Source organism: Polyodon spathula, chromosome 26, assembly GCF_017654505.1.
Source record: "Polyodon spathula isolate WHYD16114869_AA chromosome 26, ASM1765450v1, whole genome shotgun sequence".
In the NCBI taxonomy this organism is placed as follows: Eukaryota; Metazoa; Chordata; class Actinopteri; order Acipenseriformes; family Polyodontidae; genus Polyodon; species Polyodon spathula.
This window is the reverse complement of record NC_054559.1, coordinates 2,062,726-2,085,562: the sequence shown is the minus strand read 5'-3', so window position 1 is coordinate 2,085,562 and position 22,837 is coordinate 2,062,726. Positions and strand designations below refer to the sequence as shown.

The 22,837-nt window shown below is 39.4% G+C and overlaps 1 protein-coding gene across 2 annotated transcripts in view; it reads right to left on the bottom strand.

Moving 5' to 3' along the window:
• LOC121300685 (homer protein homolog 3-like) overlaps window positions 1-22,837 on the bottom strand; it is a 102,569-nt gene that overhangs the window by 46,464 nt on the left and 33,268 nt on the right. For both annotated transcript variants that reach the window (XM_041229350.1, XM_041229351.1), the window contains 3 exons: window positions 5,923-6,079; window positions 2,229-2,360; window positions 262-354 (listed from right to left, as the gene is read on the bottom strand). In XM_041229350.1, the coding sequence (XP_041085284.1) occupies window positions 262-354; window positions 2,229-2,360; window positions 5,923-6,079 (382 nt within the window). The remainder of the gene's footprint in view (window positions 1-261; window positions 355-2,228; window positions 2,361-5,922; window positions 6,080-22,837) is intronic.

The window sequence follows — 22,837 nt, the reverse complement described above, 5'->3', positions numbered from 1 at the left end:
AATACAAGTTACAGCCTGCTGTTCAGTGTCCAGGTCAGTGGCACCTTTTCTGTCTTTGTCTTTCAGTTGAAACCCCTAGCCGATAGCAGACTGTAAAGAGGAGTTGTGATAATTTTAGACGTGTCCTAGTTTCTCTCTCCTCTGAAAGATAAATGACCTCATCTGTCATGTTCTATCCCCCTCCCCCTCTCTCCACAGACATCCACAGGTTAACTCTTTGTTTGCCATACTTCTGGCTTGTTTGGTACTGCACAGTCTCACCTGCGGTGCAGCAATGCTCAGCACGGGTTTATCCTGAGATTTTTCCCTCGCGAGGCGCGTCGCCTCTTTCACCTCTTTAAACCTTTCTGAAAACTGAAAAAAACACAAAACATGTCAAGTGTGAAAAGAAACTCTTATTTAAAAGGTTCTGATCACAGAAAATTCACATTTCTACCTAAAAAATAAATACAAAAAAAAATCACTTCAAAAAGGACTGGGATTTGGTTTCCCATTCTTGTTTTGTTTTTTATCCTATCCTTGAAACTTTTAAAATTTTTTTTTTTTTTTTAAGTTTGAGATCAGCAAGGTTCATAGCAATATCTACTATAACAAGATACTTCTAGTTAGTTCAAACAGGGTGTTTTTTTTTTTTTTTTTTTTTTTTTTTTTTTTTGCATCACCAGACTAAAGGTAATACAGTGAGGCTAGATATCAGTCTCACCTTCAAGACCTGTGTGAGCTACTCTGCTTACAGTTTTGTTGTGATGGGCTATAACAAGATGCAATGAGTCTGATTTCATTAAGCTAATAAGGTGAAACTAACTAGTTTAAAATCATTTCAATAACCAATTCTCCAGATCACTGCAAAACTGTAAGTGATAAACACGGATGGATGAACACAGACTTGGCATACTCTCTATAATGTATAAGCTGTTATGGAGAAATGAGGCACACAGACAGACTGATGTGCGGACATACCCAGAATCTGATATTCACAATAATATGAAATACCAAATCATTATTTTGTTAGCTACAATTTCTTATATTGCTTTCTATTGGGAGAAAAATCCAGAACATTGGGCAAAAATCAATCACCCTCCATGAATAGCACAGATATTTATGTGTCTGTAGGAGTTTCCAACAGAAAGATCTGTGCTTATCCAACGAGGACTTCAATTCATTCATGCCATTTTCCCCATAGATCCAGTGCTAAGCTAGGTTGCCTAGACAAGTCTGAATGCTATAGAGAAGATCTGCAGATAAGCATTGAACACTTTCTTCCTATGAAGGGCATATTTTCAACTAACAACTGGCATAAATGTTCAGTTTTCCTGAAATACTGTTATTCATGCAGGGGGAAAAGTGAAGAGTGAAAATCAAAAGGAGGTTACAGAATGCGCTGGTGACTTAAAGGAACGAGCTCTGAAGATGGTCTGAAAGAACTGGATATAGAAGGATTAGGGGACTTGATTGTCTTTAAAATCTTAAAAAGAGTTCACAAAGCTAACCCTAAACAATACATCAAGCACAACACTGAAATCAGGAGCAGAGGACACTGCTGGCAATTAAGTGGAGACCTTGCACAGTTTTCCAGATATGTCATTTTCAAAGCCAGCATGAGGGTCAAAAATGCCTTTTACTGAGATCCATCCTTTTAGTTTTGAAGGGCAAACAGTAAAACTGTTAGGCAATCTATAGATATAGAGCAGTAAAAGCCAACATTGATTTACCAGCCTCTGGAGGACAAAGGCCTGCAGGTGTCTGCTTGAGTTCATTGGCACCTGGCCAGTCGGGGCCACTGTAGCACAGTGAGGAGAAATAGTCCTTGCTGGTTTTGCCTCTCTAACCCTAGGGCCAGACGCAATGCTAGCCTCCCTCTGGAATGCCCAGCAAAGACCAGCGAATTCGCACAGTCAGTAGTTTTAATAGATTAGGTAATGAAAGCTATTAGATCATTGTATATTCATTCAGACTGCAAGAAGACATTTTATTATCATTGATTCATACTTAAATTTGTAGACCGTGAAAACAGAGGTGCTCTTAACCAATTAGCACATGTCTGCCCAAGTGTTTGTTTCTTTCAAAGCTGTACATTTGAGAAGTACATGACAGTTAAGATGGCTGAATTATGAATTATTGAGTTAGCCACAAATCACTTTAAAGGTAATAGGAAAAGGCAAAATGAGCTCAAATGTGTTGCAGAATTCAATTAAATTAATGGTATCCATTGGCAGCTGGGTGCTTACCTGCTGAAGCTGCTGTTCTGAAGAGAAGCCTAATCCATACACCGTGTTTGCTCGGCTGTCTGCCCACTGCCCAAACTTCTGGGAGGTTTTAGTGAACGTCATGTTGGGAGTAATGGTGCTGTTAATGATCGCCTGAAAATGAAATATATTTTGAGTAATATGGTGTAAATGAACCACTGATTATTTACATGACAAACTCCTGGGGCAAAAATCTTTTGGTCTGGGTTCTGGGGGCCACCTAAGCCCCCTGAAGTTCTGGGGTTGTACATGCTCTAAGATGCATTCTGAGGCATTCTGGACCACTTTAAGAAACACATTTGATCTGCACTTTGTAGAAAAAAAATTACTTCACTTACAACTTGTCATTTTACCAGATGGATCAACCTGATAAATCACACAAGGCTAGTTAACAAACCTAGTTTTTTAAATGCCATTCAGACCTTTTACATATATGCCCAATTCACATAATATTCATTTTATAACAACTCAGCTACAAAAATCAATCAGATGTGGTAAACACAGGGCTCATACAGTTTTCTGATACAAATTTCAAGGAATTTTCAAAAGACCTAATTTAAGGAGTTTGACAGTTTTCAATGTTGATAACTAATAACTGTAAAAATAAAGCTTTTGCATTAACAGTTTATTGAACTGTACAATAACAATTGTAAATTATACTTGCTTTGAGTATAGATACAGTCTGGAACAGTGAACCTTATTCAGTAACACCAAGTCAGTTTTGGTACCTATAGGTGTGTTTTCATTCTAAAGCAGTAAAACAATTCAGTGTTATAATCAATGTCAGAAGCAATAGTCCAAGAATTTTTAATTTTTTTTTTTAAAAAGTGGGGGGCAAACTAAAAGTCTAACTGCTGAAGCACTAAGAAACCAAACAAATCCTGATGCTGGAACGTTACGGTTTTAGTCATTGCAAAATGACAAAACTGGGCAGGCGTTCAGCATAAAATGTTCAATATGTACTTACTGAGCATGCATTAAATTACAAATACATGCAAGTAGCATCAAATGGCATCTGTGCAGTGCTGTACCTAGAATTCCCACATGTAGTTTAACAGAGAAAAGCAAGTACCGTTCTTTTGAAGGCAAGTATTCTTAGTAAGGTAGTTCAAAATATTTGCCATGTCTGAAGCAAATGCAGACTTTATTTTTTTTACTGAATAAAACAAGTTTTGCACTTGCTTCGGATTGGGTACCTTATTTTAGAGCTTAAACAAGGGCGGACAGTGCGCAGAATGACGGGAAGAGTAATATAAGCATCAATATTTGAATTACCTGACGATTTAAAAAAAAAAAATAATAATAATTGCCATTTCTACACGAATCATAGGAATGGACCTGGGAGAGGCCATTTTGACAGAATTCTGTCTACAGACTGAAAACTATCACCCATGTATTTATTTCCTTTTTTATATACAGTGGCTCTCAAAAGTATTCACCCCCCTTGGACTTTTCCTCATTTTATTATGTTACAACATGGAATCAAAATGGATTTAATTAGGAGTTTTTGCCACTGATCAACACATAAAAAGTCCATAATGTCAAAGTGAAAAATAAAATCTAGAAGTTGTTCAAAATTAATTACAAATATAAAACTGAAAATAATTGATTGCATAAGTATTCACCCCCTATGCTATGACACACCTAAATAGCCTATGGTGCAACTAATTTTCTTTAGAAGTCACATAATTAGTTGAATGGGGTCCACCAGTTGGTTAGTACATTTCCTAACAAAAACTACATCATGAAGATAAAGAAACATTCAAAGCAAATATAGAATAAGTTTCTTCAAAAACACCAATCAGGGGTAGGATATATAAGAACATTTCTCAGGCATTGAATATCCCCTGGAGCACAGTAAAGCCCATTATTAAGAAACGGTGAGAATATGTTACAACTGTGAATCTGTCTAGAACAGGCCGTCCTCAAAAACTGAGTATCCGGGTGAGAAGGGCACTAGTCAAGGAGACCACCAAGAGGGCTATGGCAACTTTAAAGAAGTTACAGTCTTCCACGGCTGAGCTGGGAGACACTGTGCATATAGTAGCAATAGCCCTGAAAAAAACTCAGATCAAATCTTGGCTAGAGTTTGCCAGAAGGCATGTGGGAGACTCTGAGACCAGGTGGAAGATGATTCTATGATCTGATGAGACCAAAATAGAGCTTTCTGGCCTCAACACTAAGCGCTATGTTTGGCGCAAGCCTAACACCAACGTCTTGAGAACACCATCCCTACAGTGAAGCATGGTGGTGGCAGCATCATGCTATGGGGATGCTTTTTCATGCCTGGAAAACTCATAAAGATAGAGGGCAAAATGGATGCAGCAAAGTACAGAGAAATCCTGGAGGAAAACCTGTTGAAGTCTGCAAGAGACCTGGGACTTGGGAGAAGATTCATCTTACAGCAGGACATGACCCCAAACATACAGCTAAAGCCACATTGGAGTGGCATAAAAACAAAAAGGTCAATGTCCTGGAGTGGCCCAGTCAAAGCCTGGACCTCAATCCAATTGAGAATATGTGGAAAGAGTTGAAAATTGCTGTTCACCAAAGGTCCCCATCCAACTTGATGGAGCTTGAGCAATTTTGCGAAGAATAATGGGCAAAAACTGCAGTATCCAGATGTGCAAAGCAGGTAGAAACTTATCCAAATAGACTCATGGCTGTAATTGCTGCCAAAGGTGCCTCTACCAAATATTGACTCAAGGGGGTGAATACTTATGAATTCAATTATTTTCTGTTTTGCATTTGTAATTAATTTAGAATTTGTAGATTTTATTTTTCACTTTGACATTATGAACTTTTTTTGTGTTGATCAGTGGCAAAAAACTCCTAATTAAATCCATTTTGATTCCACGTTGTAACACAATAACATGTGGAAAAGTCCAAGGGGGGGTGAATACTTTTGAGAGCCACTGTATCTAGAATATCTAATTATCTTTTTCCCCAATTTAGAATGTCCCCAAGCCAATCACCTCTTTACAACAAGGAGCTCCACAGCGGAGCCCTGCATAAGGAATCCCCAGTGAAGAGCAGCAACTCTCCCTGCGTAGGAATCCCCAGTGAAGAGCGGCAACTCACCCTTTGTAAGGAATCCCCAGTGAAAAGCGACGACTCACCCTGCGTAAGGAATCCCCAGTGAAGAGCGACGACCCCCCTGAGTAAGGAATCCCCAGTGAAGAGCAGCGACTCAGCACAGCCAGGAACCTGTACCCTGACTATGACTGACCCTGCACACCATGTGGCTGTGCCGTTTCCACTACGCAGATTACAGAACATTCTTGAATTCATTTAAAAACATTATCACAATTATACAAAGCGGTTCTCTAGATATACGTACAACTGTGGCACACAAACACGTTTGGACCTTTGTCCAATTCATTTCTGAAAATATTATCAGAAGTCTAAGGATTTTTAGATATGTGATTACACACACAGTCTAGACATAAACTTTAATTTGTTGCAGGTAATTATTGCTGTGCAATAGGGTACGAGAATACAAGGCTGACCAGGTGCCATTTGGGGCTTGAAAAATAGGTCAACTGAGACACGTCCTCCAGTGTTATTTTTTCAAATAAGCATTTTAGTGCATTGCTAAGTAATATTTCAACAGTAAAGATCGCTGAACAATAATGTAGGCTGCATGTACACATAGTAAATGTGTTAGTGCGCTCACCTTGGTGCCCCCCACACTGATGATCCGATACACGTTTCTTGTAGCATCGTAGAAGAAGGACACAGTAACGGAATGCTTGCTGGCTGGGATCCAGTTTCGCTTGGTCGTAGGGTCGATTTGAAACACGTGTGCTCTAGCACTGAAAATCGGCTGCTCCCTGGATGAAGAAGAAAAAAGAAACAGATTTGCTTTCAGGCAGTGCAAAACTACATTGTAATCTGGGGGTGTGTCTGATATTTTACACAGGCCTACTGCCTCTCCAGGTTAGGACATTGTTTTGCACAAGTTATTTAGAGAGTCTGGGGATACATGGAATCATCTGTCTGCCTGTCTGTATTTGTGCATGTACAGTGCATGGTGGTCTTCTTCTGTATTTCAAGCATTGAACACTGACACACTTGTTTGCTTAACAAAAACACAGCAGTGTTCCCAAAGCTTTAACTCACAAGTTATTTAAAGAATGTTTTTGTGACTAGGAATAGATTTTTGCACGACTACATTTTACAAGCCACTATAGGAGTGGGATCAAATCCCCAGGGAGGCGCTGTTCACTCAATGGATTCTCATCCCTCCTCTCCCACAATCACCAGCTCTCTTCACTTCCCCATGGTAACAACAGGGGGTCTAATGTCTCGTCCAAACAACCCGGCAACAAACTCCCAACCAAGTGAAGCCAAGTGCTTCTTCTTGTACAGTACTCCATCATCATCAAATAAACACCATTTATTACACATTCTGTGTGGTGGGGCTATGTCCTATATTATATTCAGTGTGGTGGGAGTGTAACCTGAACTACTGAAACTATTCCACCCTGCCAGTCTCCCAGTCAGACAGCACACTGTGTTATAAAGAGGAGATGTCTAGGTTTACAATGATAGAATATTTGAGGACTAGGAGAATGACATGAAGCTGTGAAGGGCATATTAACCCAGCTGGTTCTGTGCATTGGCACAAATGTCCTAACCGCAGGACACTGGAGATTGTAATTGGTAGTTGGAGAACAGACATGGTTTAAACAGCATGTACCAGAATAACTTGCATGCCAGTAGCTATCAGAATCATGAGAAACTAGACCAACCTACATACAGTAGAATGAAGTGTAAAAATGTAAGTGTGACATACTGTATGTAAGTAAATATGGACAGGCTCTGCCATATATTAGACTAGCTCACAGTTAGAGAAGCAGTTTTCTAGATTTATAGACTAGAAGAAATTTCTAAACAGCTCCAGATTTGAATGCTCTATAACCTGCAAAAGGGATATAGTGGAAGGTGTCCTACGCACGCATGTCACACTGCACATGTTTCAATATATCTGGAGAACCACTTATCTAGTTGTTATAAAACGTAGTATTAACATTATGTAGCATAAGTTATTGAGAATGTCAGAATCTGGGGGTATGGACCTATCGTTCTGACCTTGAGGATCTACTACATATTCTACAGTATCACATCAGTATCAGTGTGTGCTATATATTACAACATTTTGGCAAAAGACTGCATTTGCAAGATGAGATTGTATTTGTATTCCAGATGCTATTTAATCTCTACTAGCTTCTGGCCTGTGATCTGCAATATTAAAACACCAGAAGCACTGCCAGCTGTTCTTACTCCTCAGTAAGTCTGATTCCGTTTGACCCGATTTGAAGCTGTCCTCTGTGCGTTTAGAAGCGGTTCAGAAACAAGACAATGCTGCAATGCAGGGTTACAGCACAGTGGACCCTCCCCCCAGGGACAAGGTAGTGGTGGTGAGGGTGTGGTTTGTAAGCTCCTCAGATAACTTACGTAACGTACTTCCTACATTTCAAAGCTTCTATTTAAAATATATAGAATGTTACTTTATATTGCAATTTCTAAACTGCGAGAAAATGTTGCACCAAAACACAAACTTTATTCACAGTATATAAAAAAGGTAAAAGGCATCTATTTTTATTCTCCCCAAGTGAAGATGAAATGACTAGCGGACAGGATACAGTGGCAGCGGTCGTACACCTGACATTATAAAATGAGTATTTTAAATACTCTATCCTGATTGGTCAAAACAGTTCACATGGTGGTTTTGATATTACAGCACATCACCATGGGTTGGTACCTCTTTTCAAAAATGGTCAGATCACTGATAGATGTCCATGCATGTAGAATTTAGGAAAAAAAAGGAACACATATTGGAATTTATTGTAATAAACATGACCGATTTTTGTAGATGTTCACTTTTTGGGAAACCGATGTGTACATGAGATGTTGAATGAGTCTGACTCGGACACCAGTGATTAATTAAAGTAGTGACAAAAGGCATAAGTAAGAATTCAAATCAATTCTGATTGCTCTGCTGCTTCCCCCTGAGCTACAGTGTTTCCCTAGTCCATTCTGAAAAAAAAAATAGTTTTAAAAATATAAATCTTAAACTTTCAGCTTTTTAAAAGATTTGGGTCGCTCTTAAAAGACTTTGGTGGTTAAATGTATATTTTGTTGCCGCTGCCCCATCTCCATTCTTCTCTGGCCGGTTGCATCTTAAATAGTTCCTTAACACTGGCCCAGTAGTTCTCCAAGTTGTCCAGCTGTAAACTACAAAGTCAGTTTGATAAGTAACAGGGTATTCCATAATGCAAATAATCTCTTTCTCGCCATTGTGAAGCGGTAGCACAAATCTGGTATGAATACACCCTGTCACTACCCCGGATAACAAAGGAAAGGAATAATATAAAATTATATATATATATATCTATATATATATATGATTATATATATATAAATATATATATATATATATATATATATAGCACTGTCACCTAATACTGTTGCTGGTCTTGTGAGGAAGGGTCTATGTGATAGCAGACTCGTATGTGCTGTGTCATGATGAAAATGGGCAGTAATATTTTACTTTAAAATGTAATTAACAAACCAAGAATTACAAGTATAATGAATAAAAGAAACTGCACTTTCAATGGCAATGTTCAATTCAACATCTGTAAAACAGCTTTTGTTTTTTAATTCATTTTTGGTTTTCTTTATTTTTAAAGTTTTATGGAACTTTTTTCTTGCTCAGTTTTAGGAAGAAAGAGATTTAATAAAATTGACTTTTGTTTTAACGTTTTAACTTTTTTTTCAATTTAGTTTGTTAACGCATTTTCTATACGCAATAAGGCACTTCAGGGTGTGCGATATATTCTAATATCAATGTACCCGGGGCGTGGTTCTTTTGGAGTATATCACACACTCTGTCGTGCCTTATTGCATACTTATACAATATATCTGGAGAACTGCAGATCCCATTGTTATAAAACAATTAATATTAGCATATGGCAATGAGAATATCAGACTGTGGGGGAATAGGGAGGTCTCTGTCTGTCCCTTTCGTCTCTCACTCTTACATTTTTGCATATAACTGTAGAGCTACTTATTAAATGTTCATGACAATTGGATAAGTGGTTCTCCAGACATGTTTAAAAATGACACACATTTAGCATCTGTCTTTCTGTTCACATTCTTGCAGATATCCGGATGGTTGTTCTTCAAAAATGTAGTACTAGAGGCGCAAAACAATTATATCCCTAAAGTAGACAAATCTAAATGTAAAACTAAATTGCCAAAATGGTTTAATAGATCAATTAAAAAAAATATTCAGCGAAAAAAGGCACTTTACAGAGCATTAAAAAAGGACCAAAAAGAAAGTACGCAGAAAGAGTACACAGAACTGCAAACGCAAGTCAAAAAGGAAGTTAGAAAGGCCAAGAGAGAAATAGAAATGAACATTGCTAAGGGAGCTAAAACCAATTCCAAAATGTTTTTCCAATATTACAACAGCAAGAGAACATTCAAAGAGGAGATTAAATGTTTAAGAGATACAAATGGCAAAATCGTAGAGGAAGAAAAAAAAATAGCAAATATGTTAAATGATTACTTTTCACAAGTTTTTACAAAGGAAGATACTGACAACATGCCCCACATGTCATCCAGTTCCTATCCAGTTTTAAATAACTTTAGCATAACTGAGGCAGAAGTGTTAAAGGGACTAGGAGCTCTTAAAATAAACAAATCCCCTGGGCCGGATGAGATCCTCCCAGTAGTACTCAAAGAAATGAAAGAAGTAATTTACAAACCGCTAAACAAGATCATGCAGCAGTCTCTTGACACAGGGGTGGTACCCACAGACTGGAAAATTGCAACCGTAATACCGATCCACAAAAAGGGAAACAAAACTGAACCAGGTAACGACAGACCAGTAAGCCTGACCTCTATTATATGCAAACTTATGGAAACTATAATAAGATCCAAAATGGAAAATTACCTATATGGTAACAGGGTCCTGGGAGACAGTCAACATGGTTTTAGGAAAGGGAGATTGTGTCTAACTAACTTGCTTGATTTTTTTGAGGATGCAACATCGATAATGAATAATTGCAAAGCATATGACATGGTTTATTTAGATTTCCAGAAAGCTTTTGACAAAGTCCCGCACAAAAGATTAATTCTCAAACTGAACGCAGGTGGGATTCAAGGAAACACATGTACATGGATTAGGGAGTGGTTAACATGTAGAAAACAGAAAGTACTGATTAGAGGAAAAACCTCAGAATGGAGAGTGGTAACCAGTGGTGTACCACAGGGATCAGTATTAGGTCCTCTGCTATTCCTAATCTCCATTAATGATTTAGATTTTGGTATAGTAAGCAAACTTGTTAAATTTGCAGACGACACAAAAGTGGGAGGAGTGGCAAACACTGTTGCAGCAGCAAAGGTCATTCAAAATGATCTAGACAAGATTCAGAACTGGGCAGACACATGGCAAATGACATTTAATAGAGAAAAGTATAAGGTACTGCACGCAGGAAATAAAAATGTACATTATAAATATCATATGGGAGATACTGAAATTGGAGAAGGAATCTATGAAAAAGACCTAGGAGTTTTTGTTGACTCAGAAATGTCTTCATCTAGACAATGTGGGGAAGCTATAAAAAAGGCTAACAAGATGCTCTGATACATTGTGAAAAGTGTTGAATTTAAATCAAGGGAAGTAATGTTAAAACTGTACAATGCACTAGTAAGACCTCATCTTGAATATTGTGTGCAGTTCTGGTCACTTTTCTGTACCGCCTGTTGATGTCATGCTGATCAACTTTTCTTCTCTCTAATATTGAATTTGGGAACCAAGGGAGAGGTCAACAATATAAAATAATGTGTACTTACATAAATATTATGTGCTTATTAATTGTTCGCCTGGTTTGTTTAAAATCATTCACTAAGTTGTGAAAATCAGAGACCACTCACATACATAAGCATAATTAATTTGAACCAAACAGCTGCATCCATGGAAATGAGGATTTACAACCCTGTGAGGCCTGTCACGTGGCACGCTTTTAGAAAGTTCCCATTTAAGTTACAGGTCCACCAACTCGGAACCCTGACTTTAAACTAAAAACAGAACTAAGCTGAAGCATAACTAAAAAGTCCAAATCAAATTCCAGCAATAATATCAAAATTGAACAGACTTTTGAAATGGACCAAATTCATTTCCACATTACACAATGCAGTGATGTAGTTCTATCAGGTATTGGCTATACTGATTACAGTTAGAAATGTTAGTGTGACAACACTATGAACCAAACACACCAACCAAAAACGTATGTTAACCTGTTGACACTTCATACCTAACTGATATTATCCCAAGCACTTATCCAATCGATATCTTGCACAAAGAGGCACTTATCCAATCAATATCTTACACAGAGACACTTACCCAATCAATATCTTACATGGAGACACTTACCCAATTGATATCTTAGACAAAGCACAAAACACTTTTCAGCAGATTTAAAATTTCTCACCTCATGGTCCACAGGAACATGATCGCTGTGTGTTTGAGCACCCAGGCTGGGATCCAGTTTGGGATGTGGACGGTCTGAGCTGACCTGATGTACTATTCTGGGGTGTGGATGATCAAAGATGACCTGATGGACTGACCATTTCCTGAGAGCTTGGACATTCTTGTACTCCAGCAATACAGAACTCTCAAATCTTAATCAAATGTAAAATGAGTTCAAGCTCCATCAAATTCTTTTGCATGGCAGCCAGCCAACAGATTAGGATTAAGATATTCTCTCCTGCTAAACTGACAGTAAGTCTCAAGTGGCACGTGCTGGGTAATATTAAAGCACAGATTCTAACAAATCTGACATGTATTGCTATCGCTTTGCGAAGCAAAAACGCACATGATATATTTATAAATATATTTATATATTTTGATTTTTAATGGTATTTATTTAGTTCTTTGGGGATAAATTGGGGAATGTCTTTTTCAATCAAATACTATGCATTTGCCATAGTTTATTAAGCTTTAGCAAACCTCTCTGGGCTTTATAATGCTTACCTATGCTTTACCATGGGGAACTTTTATTAAATATTGCCAAGCGTATAGATAAAAATGATAATTTTAACTACTGTGTGACATCCTTTGATATATAGTTATTCAATGGGGCAAAGTAAGGTCTTCACAGCCTATTCTGGAAGTGTAAATATCATTTTATTATACGAGAGCATTGCAAATCATTACACTGGTATTGGGTTCAGCTGAGAATTGTGCAGCATGTGGTTGGAACAGGAAAGTGAAAGTCATTTTTGTATTAATTTAACTTCAATATGTAAGTAATGAACCTTATCTTAGGTATTGTGTTGATTTCTATCAATGTATAGCATTGGTTAGCCTCGTAAGTTTGTCCTGTTGTCAGAGCAATACAACAATCTAGCAAAACATATTATACACAGTGTGTGTGTGTGTGTGTGTGTATATAATGTTGTAACCAGGCATGGAGGGAGTTAAAATCCTCCCTGCCAAAGTGATGTGTGTATCCTAGTTTTGTTAATTGTTGAATTTGATTTATTGTGTTGTCGCCCGCACCTGGGAAATTGTAAATTAGATGCAGGTGCGGGCTACTTAAAGAAGGCAGTCAGTTCACTCATGAAGAGCCTGGTTGGGAGTGTGTTCAACCGTAAAGAAAAAGGTAGTGTTGAACTTTGTGTGGTGTTTTTTGTGTTCGCAGGTAAACAGCTTAGCTGTCCTGTTGTTAGTTTAGGTTCCTGTTGGTGATTTAGTTAGTGCTCGTAAAAAAAGAGCTAGGTGTTGTTTGGTTCTTGTTTATTTCTGTTTTGTTTATTTTGATTCTTTGTTTATTAAAAATAGCATGTCAGCGCTTAAAATCACTTTGCTGTATTTGGGTGTGTATTTAAAAAAGGGCAAAACGAACCTGGGTCGTCCACTAGGTCACAATACATACACACACACACACACACACGCACACACACATACACACACACACACACACACACACTGCCATGAAAAAAGTATTTGCCCCGTCTGATTTTCTGCATTTTTGCATATTTTTGACACTGAATGTTATCAGATCTTCAACCAAAATCTAATAAAAGGGACCCTGAGTGATCAAATAACACAAAATTGATACTTATGTATTTATTAAAGAAAGTTATATAACACCCAATGCCTCCATGTGAAAAAGTAATTGCCCCCTTAACTCAATAACTGGTTACGTCACCTTTAGCAGCAATAACTGCAACCAAACGCTTCCTGTAGTTATTGATCTCTCACAGCACAGTGGAAGAATTTTGGCCCACTCAGTGACATTGGTGGGTTTTTGAGCATAAACTGCTTGTTTCAGGTCCTGCCACAACATCTTAATGGAGTTTAGGTCTGGACTTTGACTAGGCCATTCCAAAACTTTAAATTTCTTGTTCTTCAACCATTCTGATGTAGACTTGCTTGTGTGTTTCAGATCACTGTCTTGCTGCATGACCTAGCTACGCTTCAGCTGACAGACGGATGGCCTGACATTCTCTTGTAGAATTCTCTGATACAGAGCAGAATTCATGGTTCCTTCAATGACGGCAAGTCGTCCCAGTCCTCATGCAGCAAAGCATCCCCAAATCATGACACTACCACCACCATGCTTGACCGTTGGCATGAGGTTCTTACTGTGGAATACAGTGTTTGGTTTTCGCCAGATATAACGGGACCCATGTTGGCCAATAAGTTCTACTTTTGACTCATCTGTCCATAGAACATTGTTGCAGAACTCTTGAGGATCATCCAGGTGCTTTTTGGCAAACTTGAGACGAGCATGCATGTTCTTCTTAGTGAGCAGTGGTTTCAGTCATGAACACTGACCTTAGCCGAGGCAAGAGAGGCCTGCAGATCCCTGGATATTGTTCTAGGGTTCTTTGTGACTTCCTGGATGATTTTACGCCTTGCTCTTGGAAGGATTTTGGCAGGACGGCCACTCCTGGGAAAATTCACTACTGTCCCAAACTTTTTCCATTTGGATAATATGGCTCTGACTGTGTTTTGGTGGAGCCCCAGAAATGGCTTTGTAACCCTTTCCAGACTGATAGGTATCAACACATTTTTTCCGGAGGTCTTCAGGAATTTCTTTTGATTGTGGCATGATGTGCCTCTAGAACCTGTGTGCTGACAACTTCACTCTGATGGTAAGGGCCAAAGTTAGTCAGATTTATATTGGACAGGGCTGGCCCAAATCAGGCCTGAATGTTAACCACAGTATTCAAACAGCTGACCCTAATTATCCCTTTAATTGGATTATCCCATTCATTTTCCCTTCTATCCTGACAAATGTCCCAGTGCCGATGAGAAACATCCCCATAACATGACACTGCCACCACCATGCTTCACAGTAGGGATGGCATTATGTCAGCACCACACTTTGTAAAGTGCCATTCTGTTACTGAGCTGGAACACGAATGCTCTATTTGGGTTGGTGCTCAAAAGGTTAAGACATGATTTAATTCATGGTTCACTCACCTGAAAGTGAATCCCTAACATCGTTTTCACTTTCTGATGCTATATGTAAGACAATCCAAAATTAATTCTGAATGCTTATGAATTAATTATGCTTTTATTTATTTATTTTTTTACACATTATCTCTTCTAATCGGCTTCATTCTGGAGTTCGAGAGTGCACACTAAAACAAGCTGGTGAGAACAGTGATCTGCTTCAGAGTACATCTTCACGTGCCCTTTCTTACCCTCCTCAAGGTCAATCTGAGTGGTTGTGCTTTGACTAGTTCAGGAGCTGCTCTTCAATCCTAGTTGCCTGATATCTCTACCTATCTATCTATTTATTGTGAACAAGCTTGGCCGTAGTTCAGGTTCGTGCCCCTTTGCTTATGCGCACTTTTATTCAAAATACAAACAAACAAAACAAAAACCTAGCTCTCCTTGAGCACTCACTACCCATATGCAGGTCCCTTTCTAAGGTGTAGGACAGCTAAGCTGTTTACCTGACATATAACACCAAGACAAACACTAATACAGATTTTTATAAAACCAAAACGTAGGTTTTAAACAGACCTTTACTACTTTCCGTTGGGATCTTCATTCAACATCAGCAGCCTAGAGCAGACTGACTGCTTCCCTTTTACATCCTGCACCTGGCTCTAATTTTTAATACTTGCCAGGTGCAGGTGATAATTAAGCAAAACAATTAAATTAAGCAAAAGCAATTACCTTGGCAAGGAGGCTTTAACTCTGTCCCTGCCATAAACAAACCATTCTTCAGTTTGCAGGCCCCCTGTCCCGTTTACATATATATATATATATATATATATATATATATATATATATATATATATATATATATATATATATACACACACACACACACACACACACACACACACACACACATATATAGTGCCTTGCAAAAGTATTCAGACCCCTGACCAATTCTCTCATATTACTGAATTACAAATGGTACATGGAAATTTTGTTCTGTTCGAAATTTTATTTTAAAACACTTAAACTCAAAATCAATTATTGTAAGGTGACATTGGTTTTATGTTGGGAAATATTTTTAAAAAAAAAAAACTGAAATATCTTGTATAAGTATTCAACCCCCACACATTAATATTTGGTAGAGCCACCTTTCGCTGCAATAACAGCTTTAAGTCTTTTTGGGTAAGTATGTACCAGCTTTGCACACAGTGTCGGAGTGATTTTGGCCCATTCTTGGCAAATTTGCTCCAGGTTGTTTAGGTTGGTTGGACGACACTTGTAGACCGCAATTTTCAAATAGTGCCACAGATTCTCAATGGGATTGAGATCAGGACTTTGACTGGGCCACTGCAGGACATTCACCTTTTTGTTCTTGAGCCACTCCAATATTGCTTTGGCCTTGTGCTTGGGATCATTGTCCTGCTGAAAGGTGAATTTCCTCCCAAGCTTCAGTTTTTTAGAGGACTGAAGCAGATTCTCTTGCAGTATTTTCCTGTATTTTGCTCCATCCATTCTTCCTTCAATTGTAACAAGATGCCCAGTCCCTGCTGATGAGAAGCATCCCCACAGCATGATGCTGCCACCACCATACTTCACTGTAGGGATGGTGTGTTTTGAGGCATGGGCAGTGTTAGGTTTGTGCCACACATAGCGCTTTGAGTTTTGGCCAAAAAGCTCTATCTTGGTCTCATCTGACCACTAAACCTTTTCCCACATCGCAGCTGGGTCACTCTCATGCTTTCTGGCAAACTCCAGATGTGCTTTCAGATGGTACTTTTTGAGGAACGGCTTCTTTCTTGCCACCCTCCCATACAGACCAGTGTTATACAGAGCTCTTGATTTGGTTGACTGGTGCACCATTACTCCACTCCCAGCCACTGAACTCTGTAGCTCTTTGTGGCAAAGTGGTTGGTAAGGGGAACAGATGTAGCGGTGATGTGGTGCAGGAGTGATGAACAGACATCCGATATCCAGTGAAAAAAGTTTGTAAATTTGTAATCTAGGTCTGGTGACCGTCAAATAATAAATCCCTGGCTATATACAACAATGTGTAAAGCCCGGGGTTAGCAATAACAGGGCACAGTCCCGAGCAAATCAAACACATGGTCACCAGTCCTGGGTGAGTGCAGACGTGCGTGCGCAGTGGTGAAGACACGGGTAATTCGTGACGGTTGGTGCAGTGGTGATCCGGTTCGTGCTGACCCTCGCGACAGCTCCGGATTTGTGCGTTTAGCTGTCTAGTGGTGAAAACACAGACAGTTATCTACACAGACACAAACAACACACAACACTCTTTCTTTTCTTTTAATGAGAGCTCCTCTCTCGATCCTTCTGTCTCTCCAGCGTTTTACCCAAACGAAGGAAAAGATCAGCGTTACCCTGGCCTCTATATGTAATCCTGCATGATATCTAGGTAAACTGTTGCAGCTGCCTTATTACTTGCAGCTGCCTCTCGTTTACCTTTCAAATCAATATGGTCTTACAACAGAGTCTCGCTTCTTTCCAGGCTGACCCACTTCCCTGACCCGGAAACAAACTGTCAGGCCAGCCCTTCCAGATACTTCTCCTCTCGTTCTTTAGTGCCCTCATATGTCAGGAGCAAGATTCATCACCAGAACTCATGTTTCCATCACACTCCTTCAAAGTGATTGTTGGCCTCTCTATGGCTTCTCTCACAAGTCTCCTTCTTGTTTGAGCGCTGAGTTTTGAGGGACGGCCTTTTCTTGGCAGTGCCTGGGTGGTGTGATGCAGTTTTCACTTCCTGATTATTGATCCAACTGTGCTCACTGGGATATCCAAACACTTGGATATTATTTTGTACCCTTTCCCTAATCTATGCATTTGTATTACTTTATCTTTAACTTCTGTAGAATGCTCTTTGGTCTTCATTTTCCTTCAGATTCACAACCTTACCAATGATCCTTCAACAGTGGGGTTTTTATCCAGAAAATGTGACAGCAACTTTAATGGTTCACAGGTGGAGGCCAATGGTAAGTTAATTGTGTCTTTGTTAGGGCAATTTCTTTCATTGGTACAAACTGGGAGCTTCCACAGCACAGGGGTTGAATACTTATGCAAGCAAGATAATTCAGTTTTTTATTTTTCTTAAAAATATTTCCCAACATAAAACCAATGTCAACTTACAATAATTGATTCTGAGTGTCAGTGTTTAAAAATAAAATATCGAACAGAACGAAATTTCAATGTACCATTTGTAATTCGGTAATATGAGTGAATTGGTCAGGGGTCTGAATACTTTTGCAAGGCACTGTATCTATATATCTATATCTATATCTATATATCTATATCTATATATATATATATATATATATATATATATATATATATATATATATGTATCTATCTCAGATCGGCCTATGTGTCTTTATATTAGTAAGTGCCACCTACTGTACAGCAACATATCGCCCACAATACTAAAGGAAGCTTGATCTCAACAGGAAGATCTAGTGGGGAGTTCTATTAATACCAAGTTTTCAATATCATGCAATTTAAATGAAGCATTCTCAGCCAATTGTTAATGCTACATGGTTTACTGCTAAAGTGGAATATTAATGGCAGTTGGCAATGGCATTTTGAATACAAAATATAGAAATGTATTTATTAACTCAGATACACCTTATACATTTTTCATATGATCATAATTATCTTTATTATCTGAAAACATGTTTTAGCACCCAATAATTGTGACATGTCCAAATACTTGTCAGGCAGGTGTATTTTCTTTCATAACTATTAAACACTCAATTTGAAACAGTGGCGTAGCTAGGAATGGAAATTTGGGTGGGCCACAACTTTGGGTGGATGGACCAGTACCTAAGGTCTGACGATACAGGAAATAGTTCACATTACAAACATGATTTAAATCAATTAAAACTCTGAGTACATAAAATCTCTCCCCGGTGTTTGAGCAGAGCAAAGTAGCCAAGACTGAAAATGTATGGTGCAGAGTGAAGCAAGGCAAATATTTTTTGCAGCTTATAACAGTACTTGCAGGCATACACTACAAATACAAAGCACATAAGCATACAACCTACAGAAACAAACACACTGTGCACAGTAACTGCAAAAACTGTTTCATTTGTCAAACAGAAACTAAAAAAAGCTGTATTGTAATCTCTTAGCTACATTGTAATAACTTGTTACCTCTGTAACTAGCCCTGCATAAGGGCGTCTGACAAGCAAAATTTTAAAAATCAGTCTAAGCTGTCTTCAAACCATAACTAAAATCTTAGCTGTGCTGAGAATACCTCGTTTCCAGCTAAATATGTCTGCTTTCATTTTCACTGCATTTTCTCAGGTACAGCTAAACAAAGATGTGTTGGCTGCAAAAACGTAACAAGCAGACAAAAATAGAACTTTTTAAAACAGTTCTTTTTTTTTGTAAAACATTTTGTAAAACTTTTAAAATTATGTTGGCACGCTAATGAAGCAATTTCCATAAATCCTATACATGGGAGAAGTTAATGGCAAACCTGGGAGACAGTCAACATGGTTTTAGGAAAGGGAGATCGTGCCTAACTAACTTGCTTGATTTTTTTGAGGATGCAACATCGATAATGGATAATTGCAAAGCATATGACATGGTTTATTTAGATTTCCAGAAAGCTTTTGACAAAGTCCCGCACAAAAGATTAATTCTCAAACTGAACGCAGTTGGGATTCAAGGAAACGCATGTACATGGATTAGGGAGTGGTTAACATGTAGAAAACAGAAAGTACTGATTAGAGGAAAAACCTCAGAATGGAGTGTGGTAACCAGCGGTGTACCACAGGGATCAGTATTAGGTCCTCTGCTATTCCTAATCTACATTTACCTAAGTCTTATTTATAGCCCCAGGCAATATGGAGGATGATTTAAGTCCCTGTCCAGAGACCCCGAGCACAAGATCGATTTCAATGGGGGAACAATTGGTTCCGGATCAGCAAAGAGAGCTGTGTAAGCTCATTGAGGAGTTCAGCGATGTTTTTTCTGACGTGCCCGGCAGAACAAACCTAGTTGAAGATGACATTATCTCTCCACCAGGTGTCAGAGTGCGAGAGAGACCATACCGGATCCCGGAAAGTCGACGAAGTGGCGTTCGCAAAGAGGTATGGGATATGCTCGAGCTTGGGGTGATTGAACCTTCCAGGAGCGAGTGGTTCAGTCCGATCGTCATAGTGGCTAAGAAAGACGGCACCAACCACTTATGCGTGGATTTCAGAAAGGTGAACGCTATTGCTAAGTTCGATGCATATCCCATGCCTCGGGTCAACAAACTTTTAGACAGACTGGGAAAAGCGAGGTTTATTTCCACTCTGGACCTGAAGAAGGGATACTGGCAAATCCCTTTAACCCACAGCTCCAGAGAGAAAACCGCATTTTCAACACCAGAAGGGCTGTTTCACTTTAAAACCATGCCGTCTGGGCTACATGGCGTGCCTGCTGCATTTCAGAGACTGATGGACCAGGTTTTACGCCCACATCATGAATATGCAACAGCGTATATTGATGACATGGTGATTTACAGCTCCACCTGGCGAGAGCATTTGGCTAGGGTTACAGACGTTCTTCAGTCTCTAAGGGCAGCCCGGCTGACAGCTAACTTGAGGAAATGTGCGTTTGCCAAAACAGAGACTCAATATTTGGGATTTTTAATGGGGAATGGAAGGGTGAGACCTGTGGTCACCAAAATCCAGGCTTTGGTTGATGCAGCAATCCCCAAAACCAAGACTCAGGTGAGGTCACTACTGGGCTTAGCCGGTTATTATCGCCGCTTCATCCCCGAGTAAGCCACAGTGGTTAACCCGTTAGTCGACCTCACCAAAAAGAGTGCTCCAAATTTAATTAAATGGTCAGCTGAGTGTCAGGGGGTGTTTGATACTATTAAGCGTACACTTTGCCAGGCCCCCACTCTTATCACACCGGATTTCACCAAGAGATTCATCCTCCACACCGACGCATTGGATGTAGGTTTGGGTGCAGTCTTGTCCCAAAAAGTAGCTGGAGTAGAACACCCGATATTATACCTGAGTAAAAAAATGTTACCTTGGGAACGTAACTACTTCGTAGTCGAAAAAGAGTGTTTGGCCATTAAATGGGCTACTCACTCTTTACGATACTACCTGCTGGGACACTCATTTGATCTGGTCACAGACCACACCCCACTCACGTGGTTAAGCACAATGAAGGACAGCAATCCCCGGATAACTCGGTGGTATCTGGCATTGCAGCCCTTCATGTACCACATGGTACACCGTGCGGGAAAAGACCACCAAAATGCGGATTATTTTTCCCGGGAGGGGGGAGTAATGAGAAAGGTAGATTTAGCCGAGTGTTCCTTCGGCTCCACTTTGAGCGGTGGGATATGTGACAGAAATATGAGTTCTGGTGATGAATCTTCCTCCCGACCTGTGAGGGCGCTAAAGAATGAGAGAAGAAGTATCTAGAAGGGCTGGCCTGACAGTTCGTTTTCGGGTCAGGGAAGTGGGTCAGCCTGGAAAGAAGCGAGACTCTGTTGTAAGACCGTATTGATTTGAAAGGTAAACGAGAGGCAGCTGCAAGTAATAAGGCAGCTGCAACCATTTACCTAGATATCATGCGGGATTACATATAGAGGCCAGGGTAACTCTGATCTTTTCCTTCGTTTGGGTAAAATGATCGGAGAGAGAGAAGGATTGAGAGAGGAGCTCTCAGTGTGTGGAAAAATAATTTGTGTTGTGTGTTAATGTGTTTGTCCTGTTAATTGTTTGTTCTTCACTTGTAGACAGTTAAAGCACACCTCCGGAGCTGTCGAGTAGGGTCAGCACTGTCTGGAGCACCACTGCACTATCGTCACGAAGTACCATTGTTTTCACTCAGCACCAGCACGACTGCACTCACCCAGGACTGGTGACCGTGTGTTTGGTTTTTGTTCGGGACTGTGCCCAGTTGTTGTTATCCCCGCGCTTTACACATTGTTGTGTATAGCCGGGGATTTATTATTTGACAGTCACCAGACCTGGATTACAAATAAAAGCACTTTTCCATTGGATATCGTTGTCTGCCTGTCACTCCTGCATCGCATCACCGCTACACCTATTCCCCTCCACCAGCCACTTTGCCACACATGGGGGTGTTGATATTACAGCACATCACCATGGGTCGGCATCTTTTTTCAACAATGGGCAATTCACTGGCAGATATCCATACACCTAGAATTTAAAAACAAAAGCGGCAGATATATTGGAATTTATCGCAATAAACATGACCAACGAGATTTATGTAAATGTTGAACTTTTGGGAAAACGAAGAGCACAAGATATTGAATGAATCTGAATCGGACACCAATGATTAATTAAAGCAATGAAAAAAACAAAAGTATTCAAATGAATTCAAAACTCGCCATTCTGATTGCTCTGTTCCTTCTCCCTGAACTATGGCATTTCCCTTTCCCATTTTGATAATAAATAGTTTCTTAAATAACTCTTGAACTTTAAGCTTTTCACAAAAGATCTGAGTCTGTCACAAAGACGGCTGTAGTGGGTGACGTCAGACCAGAACCAGGAACCAACACATAAACAAGAGAGGTGGAGTTTGGATGAACAAACAGAAAATAAAAGGTTGCAAGACAAACAAAACACAGGACATGGCACTACTAGTCAAAACAAAGAGATGAAACAAAACGGAGTAGCACTGTACTCAAAGAAATGAAAGAAGTAATTTACAAACCGCTAACCAAGATCATGCAGCAGTCTCTTGACACAGGGGTGGTACCCACAGACTGGAAAATTGCAAACATAATACCGAGCCACAAAAAGGGAAACCAAACTGAACCAGGTAACTACAGACCAGTAAGCCTGACTTCTAGTATATGCAAACTTATGGAAACTATAATAAGATCCAAAATGCAAAATTACCTTTATGGTAACAGGGTCCTGGGAGACAGTCAACATGGTTTTAGCAAAGGGAGATCGTGTCTAACTAACTTGCTTGATTTTTTTGAGGATGCAACATCGATAATGGATAATTGCAAAGCATATGACATGGTTTATTTAGATTTCCAGAAAGCTTTTGACAAAGTCCCGCACAAAAGATTAATTCTCAAACTGAACGCAGTTGGAATTCAAGGAAACA